General features: G+C 40.7%; 1 protein-coding gene across 5 annotated transcripts in view; it reads right to left on the bottom strand.

Moving 5' to 3' along the window:
- ARNT2 (aryl hydrocarbon receptor nuclear translocator 2) overlaps positions 1-21055 on the bottom strand; it is a 95728-nt gene that overhangs the window by 49644 nt on the left and 25029 nt on the right. For 2 of the 5 annotated variants that reach the window (XM_086849541.1, XM_023933910.2), the window contains exons 3-6: positions 17143-17190; positions 14108-14152; positions 11338-11551; positions 9244-9457 (exon numbers count right to left, since the gene is read on the bottom strand). In XM_086849541.1, coding sequence (XP_086705667.1) covers positions 9244-9457; positions 11338-11551; positions 14108-14152; positions 17143-17190 — 521 coding nt within the window. Of the gene's footprint in view, positions 1-9243; positions 9458-11337; positions 11552-12549; positions 14153-17142; positions 17191-21055 lie in introns of all 5 variants that reach the window. The other 3 variants (XM_086849540.1, XM_023933911.2, XM_086849542.1) reach the window with 2 other exon arrangements.

Here is a 21055-nt window from a genome sequence, read left to right as displayed (position 1 = left end):
CCCTGCTGTGCCTGCCTTCATGTCTGAGTAACCAGTCTGCATCATGTCATTCTCCACAGTGCTGGGCAAATATGCATCATTTTAATTAAATTAAAAAGGAAACTATGTGGGCTTTTGAGACTTGCTATTCAGTTAATTTTAAGGGACTATCTGAAGGGATAGTGTTACAGATCACATGCAAGTCTCTCTGCTGATGGACCTGGAAAAACTGGACTTGAAACTGGAGCAAATAATTCAAAGCATATGTTGAAAGTTAAGTTATAACACAAAGAAAAATCCTCAAAAAATCAACCCATAAAACACTTCAACAAAATGTATTTTGAACTCTCAAGAATGGTTACTCAAAGTATGGGGCACGTTCAGAATATTAATTAAAACAGCTTATTGAAGCCCATACAGATGTGTAAACTCTCTGTAGACATAGATACACAGCATCTATCTGTGAACTCTGCAGGTGTTTCCATTCCCAAAACAAACACCCATGACAAAGTTCATGGCCCCATGATTTGGGCAGTTGGGGTAGCCCTTCTGTCACAAGTATCAGATGTACCTGAAGGAAAGACTGAGCCGTAGAAAACTATCACAGTAACACCTGCCAGTGACCCAAGGTACAAACAGCTCCTCAAAAGACAGACTTTCTAGAAAAAGGGATGGAAACCCCAGAAACTCTAAAGCACCATCAGCAGATATTCCCAGGACAGAACAGCTATCCAAAATAACACTGGAATACATAATTTATTCTTTTACCATTCACAGCTGCATAATAAATCAATACATAAAGACTGTAAGTAGCTTCTAAACTAACCTATTTGTTTCACTTGGATGCTCAGTAGGAAGCTTTACTGAAAAGCTCTTTGGCCAAAAAAGCTTCAGCTCCTGGCATTCTATATTATTCATACTTCATTATCAAACTCAAGTAACCAAAATTTATGCTTTGTTAGTAAATACTAGTATTGTCTGGTTCTGATATCTGGCTGTGGTGACACACCACGGAATAGTTCATTAGAGAAAATAATGACCACAAGATGACCTTGTAAGATACTTTGCTGTGGACAGAATTAAATTTAAACACATGAGAAAGAAAAGAGAGAGAGAGGAGAAAAAGGCTCAAGGATGCTGCTCAGTTGTTTTTACAGGCTACTTCGTTAGTGCAATTAAATAAGGTGTGTGGGACAAAACATTCATTATAGGTTTTAATTCTCTTTTTAAAGACTCAAGACACTTAAAAACCACATGCAAAAGTCTCCACAGTATGAAAACAGAGAGAAGAATGTCTGAAGACTTAAGTTCACATCCCAGGGACTGCAATAAAACAGATCCAACTAAAGAACACTGCCTGTTGGCCATGTGCCCGCTCTGGTTGGGAGCTGCCACACGGGAGGCTTTTCCCTCCACACAGCTCTGGGCAGGGTATCAGAGAGGAGCGGGTGGGAGCTGTGGTCTCAGCAAGCTGGTGGAAACCAGGGAAGGATCAAAGACCAAGAAGTGCTGTCTTTGCTGCCACAGAGCTGAGCCTCAGCTAAGGATGGAGAGGCAACAGCAGCAGGGGATAAATCAATTAGGGGTGGAATTCTGCTGCACACGAGGCACCCCTCCTTCCCATGCCTCCCTAGGCTGCTACTACAACTCATCACGAATAATAAAATATTTTAGTGTCTTGTATTGACTCCATTGAGACAACACAACATTCAAAGCTTCTGTTCCACAAGGCAGATGCTAAGGCTGCATTCTCCCAGCATCTGCTTCCATCTAAGCACTGAAGCACCTGAGAGGGACTGCAAGTTTGCCAGTGCCAAAACCCTCCAGGCACACTTGGACAGCTTTATTGCCAATGTGTTAACCAGAGAAGTTTGTAAAACACCAGTATGTTTGAAAGGGGGGAAAACCCCACTAACTATATATCTCATGGTGTTTAACAAAACAGAGGAGGTTGAACAAATATGGAACATTAAAGAAGTACCCACCACCCTTGAAACCCAGCAAATGAAAGTGATCCAGTCCAACATCTGGGATAACAGACCCAAGAATGCAGCAGTTTCCAAGTGGGAAACTCGAGGTGAAGACTGAATAGGAACAGCAACCACAAAACCTACTTGCATGTGCATGTCCAAACACCTGAAAATTCACCCTAAAAGCATTCCCTAATGCTAATCAGGTGTAGCAAGTTTGTCTCAGGAGTACTAGGCTAAAGTTATTTCCTTGGTAAAAGCATGTACTGACCTCTTTAAACCATCATTATAATTACCAAAGTAATTTTTAAAAAATGCAATTTATTATCACTGGTTTTCCTTCCAGTACTATCCACCCCAATGGAATGTGTCAGCAGCAGGGAGACCACTGGGTCACTGTGTTTGTGTAGGAGTTACTTTTGAATTGCTTTATACATAGTTGGCTTCTCCCAACATTTGGGGATTTCTTCCCCCCCCAGAAGCAGTCCTAGAGACCAAAGGAAAACAAAATTCTCTTGGAATGTTTGAGAGATTAAATGTACCATACATTTAAAATATAATCACTTGAAAGTACCAATTTTTTGAGCTCAGACTGTGTTTTTCCTTATTTCTGTGTCTAGTGTGTCAAAGGGCAGGAATGGCACTCCAGGATGTCCTACAGTCACAGGTTCCTTGCTTCCTGCACTAATTCATTTACTTGCAGACCAAATGGGGATGGAAGAAGCAGGACATTAATCTCCTCCATCCTGCATGTAAAAATCCTGCAGACTAAACAGACTAAAGCTGAAAATCCAGATTCCCATGCTTGGCACTGCCCAAGTTCTAAGGCCATCTCTGGCTGGCATGGTGACCTTCCTGCTATGAGAACAAGCAGTCCACAAAAATGTGGGCAGGTCTTTTTCTCTGGAACAACGGCACAGCAATGGGCTGGTGTGGATGGAAAGTCTCACATCTGAAACATCCTCTTCACTCTCCACAATGCCAGTGGGACCACATAACTCTAGTGAAAAACAGGTATCACATGATGATTTGGTAGTTGTCAACAACAAGGCAAATCTCTTTCCAGATTTCACACTTAAAAGACAAAAAGATGCCTTGCCAAAATGGGCTTTTTCTACAGTCAAAACAGACTGGAACCTGAAATATGCTGTTCACATCACTCATTCATATGCATTCTATACATGGCAGTATGTTTCAAGAATTGTTCCTTCTTTTTCAGGGCAACCATAGTGTCAAAGTATCTGTTTTCAGGAATCTCTGTTACCTTCCATTGCAGGTACAATAATCCTGACACAGCTGTCTCCAGCCTCCAACCCTCCAAGGAATAAAGTGGGGGCTGTGTGGGTATGTATGGGTGGGTGGAAAATCCCATTAAAAACTGAGTCAAGTCTTGGACAGTTCTACAGAGACATAAAAGAATTCAGGACATGTCATGTCTATGGAAACTTTCCTCCCCATCCTACCAGCTTTGCTGTATGTTGTTTACTGGGTGCCTGCTTCTCTTCACTCTACAGGTTGTGGTGGTTTGTGGACATTCAGTGAAAACCTCCGTTTTATCCTGGGATAAAAAGCACAAGTACCTATTAACTCTATAAACAAAATATCATACAACTCATTCCCTACCTGCCCACAGACAACAGTCTTTCTACTAGGTCAGTCATCCTGTACTGAGATGTTAAAATCAAAAATGCTGGGATCTGGTTTTAATTCTCTGTTCTCTCACTTCCTAATCTGCTGGGCTGGGCACGTTTCAGAGACAGATGGTTCTTCAGGGTTCATGTACTTAAAAGAGCTCACAGACAGAAGTAAAAAAAAATTATAATAATAAAGAAATCAAGTGCTGTCAGTTGAAACAGCCCTTCACACGCAGAGTACCTTTCTGATGCATAAACCTCTGACAAATGTGCTCTTCAGAACCAAAGGCTACAGAACAAAGTCCCAAAGGAGCTCTATGACAGCTTCTTCTTTAGCCAACTATCTCAGCAAAAATACATTTCCCTGAAAAAAGAGATTTCTTTTCATTTTTTTTTTTGCCAGGGAGTTTTAAGAACTCTGAGTAAAAAAGTATCAGTCTTTGACAAGTATCTTAATGTCTACAAAAGACAGAAGAAATATAGACCTTCTGACAATATATTTTTGCTATAGAACTTCTGGCATAAATACCTGCAATAGACTTTTTTACCCCCTTTTTTTTATAAATAGGATGATCCAATTTTTAAGTGGATGTGGAGAACTAATACAGTGGTTTGCTAATCAAGTGCAGAACTCAACCCATATATTGTTTTGATAATATATTACTTTTCCATTAGACATGAGTTTTACTATTACTGATGATGACGTTTAAGGCAGAACAGGATTGTATTTGCCAGGACTGTGTTTCTTGTCATGCCTCAACTCAGTCTTTGAATTTCTTTGGAGAATTTTATATATGAAGCCAAAAAGGAGTCTCATCCAGCTCTTCTCAGTATTAGCTGGAGTTCTAAATAATTCATAGAAAGTCAGAGTTCAAAACACATTTGCATTCACTTGGCTGGTTGTCAATATGAGAACTACCCCCTTCCTTCTAAGAAAGATCATGCAGAAATCAGAGCTGGAAAAGAGACATGGCAGTATAAGGCAGCTCACAGCACAAAAAATCCTGTGCTGATTTTCAGGAAGATTGTATGTTGAGGAGAAAAGTTATCCCCATTCTTCTCTTTCACATGGTTATTTATCGTCTGCTCAGTGCTGTGAATGCCTTTACTCTGCTTCTCCACTGGCCAGCCCCTGCTCTCTGGCACTTCCCTCTTTAAAGCTGAACACTAGTTTCCTCATTTTTACAATCTGACTCTATCTATAACATCTGGATTTTGTGGCTGTGTCTACAAACTGCTTGGTAACAATGATTTGCAGCTGGACAGAAAACTGCCTAAGCTGAAATCATCACTGCAAGACAACATGGAATTAGAAGGTTCTGTGGGACAGGTTCCCCAGCCCAAATCTATGCTTGTATAACATGGAGTGATGCTTCCATAATATATATGAACCACAGGAAATTGTCACATAATTCTCTCTTCTTCTCAAGGGATATCTATTAGCCCAACTTTTGCTGTGGTCAGTCACCATTTCCATCATAAAGTTCTACTTTGTTGCACTTAGAAAATATGGCAATAAAAGATCATGCCAAGATTAAACTTGGCACACAAGTTCTGTCCAGAAGTAACCTCAACTAATCTTTGTCAGCTAGCAAGTGAAGTGATTTAGTCATTTTAAAATCACTTGAAAATGAAAGCTGTAAAGGTTCTGGTTCTCATAATTTTCTTGCAGTCACTGCTCAGCACTTTCAGCACCCCTTAACTGTTCAGCTAAAGAGTTTGCAAGGACTCCTAGAGAACCTGACTGTCCTGAGGAACCTTTGTGTCATGGGTGTGGTGTCATATGCTGCTCCCTGCCTTGGCTAAGCAGAGAGGCTGAGGCCAAAGGGAGATGTTACAGCTGATTTTTATGTGCCCTGCTGCCTGCAGCCCAGGATTGAAAATAACAAACCTGGGTGTTTCCCATTTGCACCACTGGAGATGCTGGGTGCAGGAACAGGGATCTTACAGTCCTTACAAGCACATCTCAGACACATCATGGAACCACTGGGAGTACTTCCAGGCAACCATACAGAGGTGTCTGTATTCATCACTCTATTCTTTCATTAACTATTTATGGAGAATTAGATTTGTAGAAATCAGTCTTGCAAAGTGCTCTGGAACACTGTATTTTAACAGAAGGACAGTCTACAATATTTGTTCAATCATTTCTTGAAAGCTAACGTAGCAGAGGAATTCTTCAAAAGTGTATTTTCTCTGCACTTAAATCTAAGTTGTCTGTTCCCCTGTACCATTAGAGGTTTGCTGTCTGCAGCAGAGAGGCTCTCACTTGCACTGGGACTGAGCCTGCACCTGAACCCGACATCCACCAAGTTCCACCAGTGCTCTCTAAGCACAAAGAGGTCTTTGCTAATGGATCCTCCCATGGGATCTGATCTTCATCCATATTTGAAGTGATTTATTTTGACATCTGCAGATTTTCAAGAACAAAGAGGGAAAATGAATTATCACTCTGAATATCTGCCCCATTCTGATTAATCATGCACATGACGCACATAAAGACTTCTTGGGAGCTCAATTTTTTGCTATCATCACGGCTCAGCTGCTCTTCTCTAGGTCATTTCTAACTGTTCATACACTTCACAGTTCAGCTTCCCTGTTGCTACAATGTGTTAGCAATTAATGCACAATAAACAAGCAGACAATTGTTCCATTTCCAGGGAATAAAATCTCCAAGGACACAAAATTAAATAGAAACTATCTGTCCTTCCCCACATCCTACGACTTCAAGGAAGAGCAAGCAACTTACTCCCCAAACACACCATGTAGCTGAGCCCATGGTTAACAGGCACTTCAATTTGACATACATTTTACAGCTCCTGAAAACCTGTCTCCTCCTAACTATTCACTTCCTGCTTCTGTTTGGTGTTAGAACTCAGAAGAGTTTGAGAAATCCCATGATAAGGTGGGCCAAAGAGTTTTCTCTACCAAAACCAAAGGGTTTTAGCTTAGTTTAGCTTTCAGCAGGTCAACCCCTTGATGTGACTCATATGTAGTACCACAGAAATGCCAGAGGAGGAGAGGGTGAAATGAGGTGAGGATTGCATAAGCTGTGTGACTGCCAAAGAAATGCTCATGTGAGCACAGCCCCAGTCCCAGCCTTATTCCTGGGGGCAGAAATGTGAGCAGGAGCCTGCTTCCTCCACTGGCTTGCTCTCTGTCCCTCCTCATTGGCAGTGGCAGCCTCCCAAGTTCTCAGGCTCTGAAGCAGCATCTCTGGGTAGCAGGACTGCTAAGAGGTGCTGGGAAAATCTCAGCAATATTGCACTAATGATCAGCACTCATAACAATATAATTACAACCGAAGGACACTGCTCGGATCTGCTGAAGGAAAAGTGAAGTTTCTCCTTAGATAAAATGCTGTCACTGCTTTACCAGTGCAAGGGCTGGAGGGGGAGGTTATAGCATTGAGAAAATGGGCCCTGAGAAAATGAGGAAGAGAGCAAAATTAAAAATCATAATATACTGTTACACTTTCACTTGTAAATCTCTTCCCTAAGCTGATCCTGTGCTCAACAGCCAGACACCACTAACAGATGAGGATGTTTCTATAGCCTGAAGTGAACTTCACTTGGAGCAAAAAATATTTTAGATGCAGCTGACCAGCTTGTGGTTTCCATCACTTTCAAACTCTTCATTGCCCTTTGTTCTGCATGAAACATGGCTTTGTAAAGCCAAGGAAAACTTGGTTTAATAAACACCAAATTAGAGGAAATGCATTTGCCTCCTTGACATCTTTTAATATGTCGCTAAGACACAAATTATTTCAGGCCACTGCAATATTTCATTCAGTACTTGTTACAAAGCTGCTGCTCTCAACATGGACTGTGTTACAGCAAGGGAAGTGTAGCTGGATGAATGGACTCCAGAATCACCTTCCTCCTAGAAAGGTATCCCAAAGGAGCAAGAATCGTGGTGCTGAAGTCCTGCTCCCTGCTGCTTATAAATGAATTGAGGCTGGACTGACAGTCCTTACAGGAGATTCCTATTTAATGGTACCTTGTGGAGTTGAGGAAATACAAGTTTAAAGTAACAAATCTAGAACTTTCAGGTTATCTATATGCTCCACAAACTGACAGAACTACTTGCATACAAAACTGATGTACTTCACCAGCCACACCTTCAAAACAAAAGCACTCAAAAGGCTGAGCAGGAGACCCTGCTTTCCTCATGCTGTGAAAATGTTCAGCTGTCCATGCACACCAGATTTACAGGCCTTCTGTGTCAATCTGACAACTCCAAAAGATTCAGACAAGGAAAAGATTTAGCTCTATAAATACAATTGAACTTCTCTTTCCACTGGCCACAGATCATTTCAGTGCAGAAGAAAAGCCCATAGCTAAGGCTGGAAAAAATAAAGAGCTGGGCTTTCAGAAGTGCTCTGCATTTGTCTAGTCCAGCTCCAGCTTGAGCAGGTTAAGTCCCATAACTGAGCACTTCTGGAAGTCAAAACATGACTGTTCACTGAGGCTCTGGAGTAATTGCTTCTTGGACAAGACAATACGTATGTTAAAATGTATTACAGGCTACATAATAAAAACAGAGGTTGTGCTCCTTTGTAAGTCTCATGGTATGAAACTCAGCTGTTCTGCCCTGCACAGGTTCCCCTAACTGTTCACTTGGTTTCTATCCATCTGGATTTTCACCACAGAACTTTGCTTTGAGCTTCCAATTTGAATACATGAAAGCACTGCCAAAACCACATCACATTCAAACCACAGGAAATCATGAATTTGGCACTGTTTTGACATGGAAGCTGTAAACAGTGTGCAGGTTCACTCAAAACTGGATCACTATCCTTTGAGTTATGAAACACAACAAAACTTCCAACAAACCAGGTCAGAAATCTTAACTACTAAAGCAGAGAAAAATTATGTGACTTTTGCAAGGGTCAGGGTTTTTTTAGTATTATCCCCTATATTTTTTCCTTCAGCTAAAAGCATAATATGTGAAGAATAGAAAGAGAAGTTAAATTTCTATCTTTCCATGTTTGAGTTACAACAGGATTTAGCTAATTCTCACAATTCTAACATACACGTATCCTATTATAGACAAGGCTGTTTCCTACTGGCAGCTTTGAGCATGAGAAACTGTAAAAGCCAGAGTTGTAGAGGAGATATGAATATGATTCAGTTTTACATGATAGGTAATCAGCTTACAGGTAACTTACACTACTGCACAGAAGCCTCGTGATTAAAATCCAGTATAATTTCAGTTGCCAAACACTGGATTTCTTCCCCTCAATATTCCAATCAGCAAACCATGAGGAAGTTGTATGAAAACAGAAAAGTTTAAACTATGATATCTGACTTCAAATTAAACACTGCTCTAAAGAAACACATACTTGTAAAGAAGTCACAAGTTCATTGAGGATGAAATGAAAACAACCTAGCTTTCCAGGCCGAGCCTGAGAACAATCCAGATTCAAAACCAGAGTATGAATACAGAGCTACATAAAAGTAGTCTGACTGAAGTCAAATGAATAAGAAGCAAAGTGCAGTCACTCAGAAGATTTATATTACTGTACTGCCTGCAAGAAAACACAGTTTAATCTTGCTGAGTTTCAGTTTAACCAGATTTTTACACCAGGCATTCTGAATGTCAGGAAAAGCTCTCCAGGGATCCTGAACACACAGAACAATATATCAGATATATCTGACCTGTCATAGAGTTTTCAGATGTACACAGTTGCTCTCGCAGCTTTTCCACGTCGTCTGGATGAACCTGCTCATACAAAGTGCTGCCAAACCATTCAGACTGAGGCTGGTTCAGCACAGGAGTCACAGAGTCCGATACGTAGATCACTCTTCCCGTCTCAGCTGCAACTACAAACAGGAACCCATCTGCAGCCTCCAGGATAAGGTGTTTCAGCTCCTTCCAAAGAAAGGATTTTATTAGAATGCCAGCAAGGAAAGGGAATTAAATATAACATCTGTCACTGTCAGAGAATGTTGTTTTCTTGTGATCTTCGTAGCTGATCAAAACCTAGACAGAAATTTTCACTGATGTAACAATACAACCAAACTTGCAGCAAAGTATAAATTGTCCATCTCAATAACAACATTTTATTTTCCATTATTGCTTTTCATCTGGTGATCTCCATGCACTTTAGGAAAATAAACAGCTAATACTCACTGCATATTCTGTGATAGGGATCTAACATTAAAAAATAAAAAGATACTTCAGAGTACAAACACAGGAAATGAACAGCTCTAACTCATGGCAAACTCATCCCTTAATTAAACGTTCTGAATAATTTAACTGGAAAGAAACCAGTAAGACCTTCTAGTTTGGTTCTCCCTGGCCCTGCTCAAGATGAGCTCTGTTTGTAAATTAAACAGTCACTGGATAAAAGGCAGAAAGTGTAATGGGAACGAGGAAAGAATCCCCAACCTCTTCTTCCATTAGGGGCCCTGAGCCACTACAAGAAGGTTCTATTGCTTTTTGCCTTCTTTTTCCAACCTGTGAGTTTGAAGCCTCAGCATCACTAAGAAGTATTTCCTTTCCTTAACAGAGCTTGAAAACCTCTCACAGCAAAGGATGACAACTACCACTCCAATTCCTGGAAAAGAAGCTTGAACAGCCTTTGGTGGCTCCAGTGACCACCAGAGCTTGTTATGATACTGCACTCAAAGACAGAGCTCTGAACAACCTGAGTCCCATTCCAGGTGAGACAGCTCAGCAGGGTTAGTGTGCAAGTGGTAGATATTAGCTGATGAGGATAAAAATCTGGTGAACTGTTAAGAAACAGATAACCCATCTCAAGAAACGCTCAACAGACTGTCAACTTCTGCTGCTTATAACAAAACAAGAAAAAGTACATTGATCCTAAATTACTGAGAAAACAAAACAGCTCATAGCACAGCTGGCCACACTATACTAAGGATAATATAACCAGTTTTGCACATTATTAAAAAAGACATAAACAAACTCTGTAATTCAGCAAGATTTAAAAAAAAAAAAAATTGTATTGAGAAGTGACTAGGGTGTGCCACCAGCAGAAAGGCACAGTCCCTCCAGAAACACACTCCAGGAGAGCTGGAATAAGCAGTCATGAGCACTGAGGGGTCACCAGCAGCTGCTGTTTATCTAAGAGAAAGAAGTATTGCCTCCAGCCATAACTTCCATGTGTAAGTGCTTAAATCACTTCAGACCACAAAAATGAACATTACACCCATAGGACTTCAAAAACAATGGAGGTGGTAGGAATTTTCAATGTGCTCAGTAAACACAGTTTCCCTTCAAGCATTGGGTGCATTCTCCTTCTTCTATCAAAAATGTAACCAAGGAAGTACCTCAGCCAGTGCAGATGGCATTCATCTCTGCCCAGTTCAGCTGCTGGGAACTCCAGCATTAAGACTAAATGATGTTTTTAACCTTCCTCTAATCCCAGAAGAGAGAGGCAGGTCTTTCCAGACTCATTTTTACTTATTTTAGAGAATCTTTGCTAGGATGGGAAGAACCCAGATCTGGAGGTGAAAATTCCTTTCTGCGAGGCAGTGAGTGACTTGTTTTTCAGGCAGACAAACCTCAATTTTAAGAATGCAAATTTGCTTCTCCAAAAAGAAAGATCTGTCACAGTGTTAAGATCAAGTCCAAACAGTCACAAAGAAACTGTCTGTATTCACACCTTGACTGGTACCAGCTGCTGCACCACAGTGAAGGATCGAGCTGAGGCTCTACTCCTCTCAGTATTTCCTCATACCTTTTATGACCAAACAAACAGGGAAAACCAACATTTTTGTATATTCTACCTGTTCTGTAAGAAAGGAAGGCTTGTAAGCTCCATCAGTAGATTTGTTCCCAGTGCCCCTCATGGATTTCATGTGGGAAACAGCCATGCGAAGAATGGTCAGCTTGTCAGGCTTACGAGCCAGGGCGCTGCACGTGGGCACCATGTCCGACAGCTCCGTGATGTACTGGGTCATCTTATTCCTCCTGCGCCTCTCAATCTCACTGTGATTCTCCCTGAGCATTTAAAGAAACACCAAAGCAACAGAAGAGAGATGTGAGCAGTGTAAGAATCTGAATTGGAGGTCATGTATCATAATACTTTGCACTTGTTCTGCTGTTTGCACCCCGCAAGAGTAAAGCGCTTTACAAAGCCAACCACTGTTATCCCTCAGTTTACAGACAGAAAATCCAGGCCACAGACAGATAAATATGATTTGCCCATAGTTGTGAAAAGAACCTGTATATCTATTTATTGGCTTGTAGCCTTAATCTCTTAACCAGTTTAATCTCCTTTGGTTTAAGGATCAAAATGAAGTAGAAATATGTGAAGAGGTAACATCTGCCAACTCCAGTCAAACTCCCAAATTTGCTGCGATGCATCTCTCAGCTGCTTATAAAAGGTGTCCTTTAGAGGAAACCTCTCACTAACAACTGCATCAGGTCAGCAGAAAATGTCAACACTGACTTATGAAGAAAACCCACTTAGTGACAACACAGATCCCAAACAATGCTCCCTTGGAACACCCCACATTCCTGCAGGGAGTCACTACCTGCCTGCAGAACCACACTGCAGCACTGGGAACAGATATGGGATAACAGTACATACAAAAAAAAAAAAAAAATCCCAATAAATAAATAAAATGGGTATGAAAGACAGCAAGTAAACATCTGGCTTGTCAGACATAGACTGGAATTTATATTCAGGGACAATTTAGCACAGCAGGGAAGCAACAATGACAGTACTTGATGCTGCCCCAAGTTGGGCTAGGTTGAAATGTTCTCATTCTTTAGAGGAATTATATGGCTGAGGTGGTGAGTCTAATTTAAGAAATCCCAAAATGGACACCCACCAGAATCTTTCAGAAATAAACATCTCAGAGTTCAGTTTTCCCATTCTGGAAATCACAACTGCTCAATCAGCATTAAGGAATCACACCAATATATACATCTGAAATGGTCCAAATGGACCTAGAATGCTTCAGTGCCCAGCACTTATTCTTCTCATACTGTACCTGTCAGGTGGCAGCTAAATACAAGTACACGACAGGTAGATGATGCTTCAGTTGTCAAAGCAGCATCTTCCACTGATTTCAATGAGCTGTGCATGGCATTGTCTTGTGGGATCGCTGGCTGATCCAACAAGATGTGAGAGCTGATCACTTGGAGAGTCCACCAGCATTGACTGATGTGATAACACAACATTAAAAGAACTGCAACATTCTTTGGAGCCGACTGCTATGAAGACTGACCACGGAAGCAGAAGCTAGGCTTGGCACACTTTTTGGATATTTTTAGATATTAAGCCTTTTCTTAAAATGCAGGAAAGAATTGTATGCTGTTTGCTGAAACAGGGGAATGCAAGGGCTTGCCCTGCTTTGGGTATCCTGCCCCTGCACATACAGGTGTTACATGCATGAGGCACTGCCTGCAGAAACACCACTTGCTAGGGTTACATGCAGAGTTACTATTCCTGTGCTTACTGTGTGATATGCAGAAAATCCAGCTATGACAACCCGTGGCTGCTCAGTAAATTACAGCCAAGCCTTGCCTGAGGTCACGGTCTAGGACACTGTAATAGTGAACCTTTCATTTCACCTGGCTGAGGAACAGCCCTTGTGTGGGTCTGCACAGACGCAGGAGGAACAGGGGGAGCTGGATCATACACACACCGAGCACAACAGCTGGTGTGACAGTGCACATGTACACAGAGCACAGTGTGTACATGCCAGCTGCTACATGCAGATAGATATGGACACAGGGAAGATAAAAGCACTTTTACATCATGAAAGCTTGCTCTAAGTTCAGCATTTTCACAGAAGCGGTGGTTAAGAGAAAAGAGAGAGAGACAAAGAACAGACATATTCAACATACATTTCACACTTGTAAGTACATAATACATTGTCTATCACACAAGTATTTTAGTACTTCTGAACATTGAAACCAACCATTATAGAAACTAAACAGACTGTAAAACTTCCTGAGAGAAAAAGAGTATCCCAGCAGTCCATTTCATTTATGATCTTACAAGCTAGACAGTAATAACACATTAATCTGCTGGCTTTGGAATTGTTCAAGCAGACAATACCCCAAAAGTTTCCTGAAACTAGTTGAAATTTAAATCCTTAAAAGAGGGGCTCTGCTCCTCTTCCAAAGTGTGTGTTCTAGGAACCCACCATGTGAACTGGCATTCACAAACTTGTACAGAATGACGTCCTAATTCTGTCATTTCTAACTTTGTTTTTATACAGAAATTATGAAGGAACATTAAATTTTGCGATACAGGGGGAGCTGATCCAAAACCACTCAGGGTTTGTATTTCTGACTTCAAGCAATTTTGGAACAGCCAAAAGATCAGTATGAAGAGCGTTAACATAAATGAAAAATGGTGGCAAGCCATATTTGACTTCCCTTTTTCCTACCATTCCCTTCTGTGCCAGCAGTACTTTGATCATCATCCCACCTAAAACAAAATAACCATCTCTCTGAGCTAAGGCACACGTACTGAGATTCTTTGGACACGAACATCCCCCTCTTTTCTCTCAGCAGAAGAGCTCTACAGGACACGCCTACCTTGCAAACTTTTCCTTATCACCAGTGATTTGATCACCATCATACCTAGAAACAAAAGATAGTACATCAATCAACAGGGGTTATGCATTGCGTGATAGCCAGCACACAGCAGAAAGCAAAAAAATTCACAACTGCAAACCATTACAAATAACAGCAAGAAAAACAAGGGAATGAGAATGATACAGCAAGGAAAACACAGAGTCTGATGATACTTCCAAGCCATGCCGATTCAGAAACTTCATTTGTATATTTAAAAAAATAGAAGACACATTTCAGTGGATTTAAGCAAACACTTTGACACACACTGATTTCTTGGGAAACTTAACAAGCAGCACCAGTACAGAAAACACCAGTGAGCTTTTATCCACAGCAGGCCATGAAATATTCATTGCTGTGCTGGAAGTGAATGGGCTGTATCTGTTCCAGCTTGCAACCACAGCTCCCTCCATTCAGCAGAGGGCACTGATGGTCCACAGATAACACAGGAGGGCAGAGACACGGCTGAAGGGCGATGCCTTATGTAAGGGAGCCTTCAGGAAAAAGTTGTGTAGGTTCAAACACTGTACTGACTGTCATGGAGGCTGGCAAAAGGCAGGCAGGCAGGTGAAACTGCTGGGTAAATAGAAGTGAAATTTAAACTGGCTAAATTCCCTAGAAGTAAACAGGTACCTCATTCCTACTCAAACCAACAGAAGTTGGATGTCCAGCAAGGTATGTGTGGTGTTTGAGCAGCACCTTTATGGAGGAAATCCAGACCAATGGGACTTCTGTCCTGTGGGACTAAAGCTTCACTGCTTCTGAAGCATTGTCCCAGAGACATGCAGCAATGTGACATTTCAGTAAAAATTACATGCTGCTCCTCTTTCTCTTTCCTAAAAAAAGCATCAATCATTTGAAATTGGATTTTGCTAGCATAGTTATGGAAAGACTCATTCATTTGAAACCAAACTGCTGGTTCCAAAACACAAAACATTTGTTTTAGAAAACACAAAAATAATGTCTTTTCTAGACATGAAGACTATGACTGCTCAAGAAGAGTTAAATAAGATTTTGTATTAGAACTACACCTTTCCAAGATGATGTAATTTATTACAACAGAAAGCCTAGGAAGGTCCCATGTATTAGTTAAAAAACAATACAGCTTAAATAAGCCTGTTCTTCCTCTTCTAACAAATCAATAATGAATTTTTTCTTTTTTTTTTTTTGTCTGAAATTAATTAAAACTAGTTTTAGGTAATGCACCTATTCAAGCTCCTCATTCAAACAGTGAAGACAAAGCTTAAGCAAGTCTTGGGCTGTATTTTTTTATGATGTGCTCAACACCAGCAAAAGACATTCAGGTGACACCACTTTAGTCCCTTGACTCTGCCCGGAGAACAGACTGAGTCCACGTAATTTTCAGCAAAAAGACTGATTCAATGAGGAATGGGCACATTACAGGGGAAGCACATGCACAGGCCCCATGTGAGGATGAGGTGTCATGCAGGGATACCTGAGCTGAGCTGGAAGCCCTGAGAAGCAGAGTCTGTTACCTGCCATGGAGCACTGTGCTAACACCACTACTCCTCTGCTCCCACCAGCCTGGGGCTCTGCTACTCATCCTTCTCTGCTTGACTGGGCTGAAGATGTTACTGCCTCCAACTACTGGTTTTTCCCTTCCAGTCTCCCAGCTGACTCTGCACACATGCTCCTTCAGGCACTTCAGTCAAAGCCAGCTGGGTTAGCTTCAACATTTAAACAGCAGCTCTTTGATAACTAAATAATTTTGACTGAAACAAGCTAGGAATAAGTCATGAGAGAAACCTGAAGAAGGGAACAACTAGAAGAAGATTTCTGAACATAGCCCTGGGTATCTCTGCATGGCTTTTCTGTACTCTAAAGACAGAACAATCTATACAGCATTTAAGACTTAAATATCAGATTTTGATCTGACACCTAAAATCAACTGAGTCTAAGCACAGGACAGCATAACTCTCTGTTAAAAGCCGTGGAATTATTGGCTCAACCCAGCCCCAAGCTTTGAAAGGCCAAAACCAGAGCGGGGAAAGACCAACACACGTGCATCAGTGTGCCCAGTAACCCTGATGCTTGTGCAGGCACAAATCAGGCCCCATTCCTCACAAATCTTGTTCCCTTAACATGTGTCTTCTAGCAAATATTAGGATCAAGCTCTCAAATCACCAGTTTTAACCCCAAGGACTGGTTCTATAAATGACATCAACCAAACAGGAGTGCTGCTGGTCTTGTCCAGTAAATTATGATATGGTGCCACAGTGTATCTTCAGCACACTTCTCTTTCTGCACTGGAATAACCCTGTTAAACCCTCCAGTGACAGCTGTGTTTCAACGTGGCTGCTGCCACAGAGCTGCAATTACAATTTGGATAATCAGCAGTTACCCACAGGCCTCGAAGTATCTACACCCCTCATTGCAGCTGCTTGATTTCTAATGAAAAAATGCAAACAGTGTGACCAGAAAAAAAAAGGAAGAGTGAAAAAATGGCAATGAGGCTTTACTGTTTATTTCTAGCTTTGAATATTCCATGTTAATTAACATTTTTGTCAATTTTTACTATTCAGTTACACCTAATGGTACATAATGTAAAGCTCATTAACTTTAAAAAAAACAATCCACCTCTAGGATCTGTCAAATTGTCTTAACAAGCAATTAACATCTGCAATAAATTAGAAATGAAATAGCATTTTCAGTGGCTGAAAGACAACTTCAGCAATGTCAAATAACTGAAGTTTCATCTACAGCAGTTGAAATAATAAGCTAAAAATCACAAGTTTTCTCATTTGATATAGCTGCAGAATGAAATTGTGACACACACGCTGTCAGCTTTATAAGCCAGAAACTACATTAGGCAGATTTCTGCTATAAAGCTGATAAAAAGAGTAATTAATACTTGGGTCGAGTTGTTGGCAAGTTCTTCACCCATATTTATACTGATTTTAAAACATCAGTAACGAGACAGCTGTCTTTCCCCACTGAAAGAAGTCAGGGATTTGGCCAACTCTTTTGTAAATGCTCACCTTGAAAATTTGCTGGGCCCCTCCCCATCTTCATCATCAAAGTCCATTCTGTAAAAGCAAGATTTCCAGATCAGCAGTCAAGGCGTTGGCAGTGGTGGCATGAACATTCAAGCCAGCAACATGTTCTCAATGTTGTCAGATTTGTGTTTTACCTAGAGGTGCTAATGACTGAGGATTCCAGCCTTGCTCACCCTCCCCAGGCCTAGAGCTCATCAGCTGATTTATGTCCCAGACCTTCTTAGGGCTGTGGAGGAGCTGAGTTCTTCCTTGGGCCAAATCCCAGCCCACCAGTTTGGCTCCTCCAGGGAGCAGGAACATCTTTCTTCACTTCTTACACAAACTAGGAAGATTATCTTCCTAATTTAGACATATAAATTAGATTCCTGTATTAGGCAGTGTGATTGTATCATAGATATTATCACCGCAAAGTTATACAATAGCATAATTTACAAAGCATTTTAGACATTTTTATACCTCTGGATATTTATATCCCCAATTATAAGTATGCAACTCTGCCATTAGACAATCAAGCTGATATAAAACTATCATTTACAATTATTGCATTAGTGTGTTTATTTAAATAAAGAAATACAATAGTATGATATACAAACCCTGATCAATCACTTTTAATTTGCGTAGATAGGAAACTACAGCTGTGTTTTGCAAACATTTTTTCAGATTTCTTTAACATTCTAAGCTTTCTAACCTTTCAGTGTAGTAAAACTCCATACAACTACAGATTCCATGTCTCTAACACATTTTCATATTAACAGGTCTAAGTCCTATTAAAGGCAAAAACCTTTCAAAGTGACAAGGATATTTATTTCAGTATTAAAAGGATTCCTACCAATGACAAATTGAGATTTGTATGTCCATATTGTGGGAACAAAGATGCAAAAACAGTCTCTAAAACTACAGCAGTATAGAGAAGTAGAAGTGCCAGTCAGGCACTGTCTTCCTTCTTAAATTCAGACAACCAAGGCAGACTGGCCCATAAAAGATGTGTCTGAGCCACAGCAACCTCCACTCAACTGGAATGAGGGCAGCAAGCGAGCACAGGAATTGGACATGGCATCTGAAAAGTTACAATAATATTTTCCAGATGTTAACAGTGGTTATTCATTTCTAGAGGAAGCAGAGAGAAAACCATTTTCCCCAAAGAGCTTTGAGAAAAGCTGAGTATTTAACTTGCTTAACTTTGATGCAATCGTCGTTTTCACTATGAATTACACCTCTGCTCACCTAATTACCACCAAATGCGGTTCCAGAGTCTGTGATCCCTCACACAGAACACCACCGACCCCCAGTGGCCTGTGCCCTCACCTGTGCTGAGACAGGAGCCAGCTGCTGCTGGCACCCCAAATGTGGCCTCCAGGGCTGGCAGCAGCAGCCTGAATCCTCCTGACCCACAGCACTCCCAGAAATTTAACATTTACACACCACGGTGTAGCCCAGAGTCTCCTCTCTCCTACCTGCTTCCTCCCCATGTGTAGTAATGTGCCTGCAGGTGACATTCCAGAAAAACCTTCCCAGTTATTAGAATTGGAATGTTTCTACCTGCACTGAAAATGCAAAATTCAGTGTTACATGAGAGCTGTCTGTTTAAAAGTGGAGGACTCCACCTGAAGCTACTCACAAAAGCATCACATCAGGCACATCCTTACTTGGTTTCACTGGCAGCTGAAACACATCTGAGACAAACACCCAGTTTCAAACTGGGGGAAAAGGGCTACAGAAAAATTTATACACCTGTGGGGGAAAGCCTTTTCTTCAGGGATTTTATGAGACACTGCTTTAATCTGGGACAGATTAATTTTGGAACTCTTTTCCTTCCTCTCCAGTACACTGAGATCACATGCCTTGGTGGATATAATTCTAGGATTTATTTAGCTTCCAGCCAAATACTCCAGCTGAGTGCTAAGGGATGGGTTTTCCCCAAAATCAAACATTAGCTGTACCGCATTTAATCTCGTTTAGTATTACTGGAATGCAATGCAGAGAATTAGAGATGATGATAACAGTTTAAGGCTTGATCCTGCTGCCTGCACTGTATGAGGGAGTAAGGGGGACTAACACACCTATTTATTTAGATGGTTGGATATCAGCTTATTAACTTTAGGAGAGTCTTGATGGGTTAACATCCACAGGTAACACCTCCCACATTTACAGTGGGCTCATCACAGCAGAATCAGAATGCATAGGGTAAAACATCAGTGCACCAGACTAAGTCTTTAAATAATGCTTTTGCTTTGTTAAACTACCCCAACCCTTTTATTTCATATGGAAATGAAACACAAATTTCATTTAAAATATCAATACTTTTAAAAAATGCAAGAGCAAATATATCTCTGTTCCACCTTTGTTAGTAACACATTTCCTAACTTCACTCGGCAAAATGAAAAAAAAACCCTTCGAAACATTAAATAAAAACCCCTCAGGTATAAAGTCATTGATTCCAGTGTCCTGCCTGATCCACTGTGTCTGCTTTACAGCGAGGCAAAGACAGTGAATCAGCTGTAACCTTTAGTAGAACACAGCAGAACATGTAAAAATAATATTCCATCAACCTCCTCATACCCTGACAGATAAGATCTCCTGTTTAGATAGAATATACTGCACATTAGCAAAACAGTAGAAGCAGCCTCCCAGAAGACAAATGACATCATTTCAGAAGATTCAGAAAGACTATCTTTTATCTTCATTTAAAATTCCCATTAAAAAGAGGCTTTAAAAAAGAGCTGCACTCTGCTCTTTTGTTTTGAAGAGACAGCATAAATCTTGTTTTCCTCATTCATACTGTTCACATCAATTGTGAAAAGGCCTGATGCATGAGGTACTTATTAAAATGTATTTTCCTTAGAAGATGTGGGGCTACCATAAATACAGTGATAAAAATACCTTTTAAAATTTAATTATTCTCAATTAGAAACATTTTCATAAGAAAAATCAACAAACTAAAACATCTCCAACAAGGTGGACCTGCACAGGTTAAGAAAATTGACATGTGAGAGGATTTCAACACTGCAACAAAAATTACTATATAAAATTCCCAAGAAATGTCAAAAGATGCTTGCCATGATTACACAGTGTAGGAAGAGGGCAGGCAGGAATGGTCAGGAGCAAATGCAGCTGAGAAGCAGATGGGGATCTCTATTAGAGCCCTTCATTGAGAGCAATATTGGGGGGTAGAATGCTGGGATGAGGTCTCTTTTCCCCAGATTTTGACAGTTCTGGTTCAGAGAAAAGGCAAGACTATACTGTGAACCAAAACAAAACCAATGCAGTTGAAACCAGCTCATCAAAAAAACCCCAACCCTCCCTGCCCAGGTACAGATAGCCCAGGAAGGAGAAAGAGCCCCTTATCCTCTAATACAGCAAAGCCTAAATTAAAACCACATTAAATAAAGAACTAAGGGTGCATTAATCTAAGGTAGCTATTGACCACTGCAGTGCATTATCTTATGCTGTCACTTTTTTCTATGAAATAGTTGATATAATTTATGGAAAGGAAAAATATTTTTCCAAGCTGTCAATGAAGGCAAATGCCGACACGGCAGAAACACCTTCTGTATAGCCAATGACTTTAAACTGATCTACATTCAAGTCCACACAGCAATTATTCTGCCAGCTTGCCTCAGCAATTATGAAAAAAGAAACAATTTTCAGAGATAACCAAAACTAGGAAAGCTGGCTGTGTATGCTAGCTCCACTCCTTTATGTTTGACACAAAATTCACTTCTAAAATGCCCAAGGATTGAGGTGTAGGAAGATGTATCAACAGAACAGCAGTGAAAGGGCCAAGTGTTAGCTGCAACTTTGTTCAAAGAGAAGCTCAGAGGAATTAGACACAGCAGGCATTCTTTCCCTCAAGGTCTGAATACACACACAGAGAATATTAAAAAAAAAAAAAAAA

Source organism: Cyanistes caeruleus, chromosome 13, assembly GCF_971803275.1.
Source record: "Cyanistes caeruleus chromosome 13, bCyaCae1.hap1.1, whole genome shotgun sequence".
Taxonomy (NCBI): domain Eukaryota; kingdom Metazoa; phylum Chordata; class Aves; order Passeriformes; family Paridae; genus Cyanistes; species Cyanistes caeruleus.
This window is presented reverse-complemented; position numbering and strand designations above follow the sequence as displayed.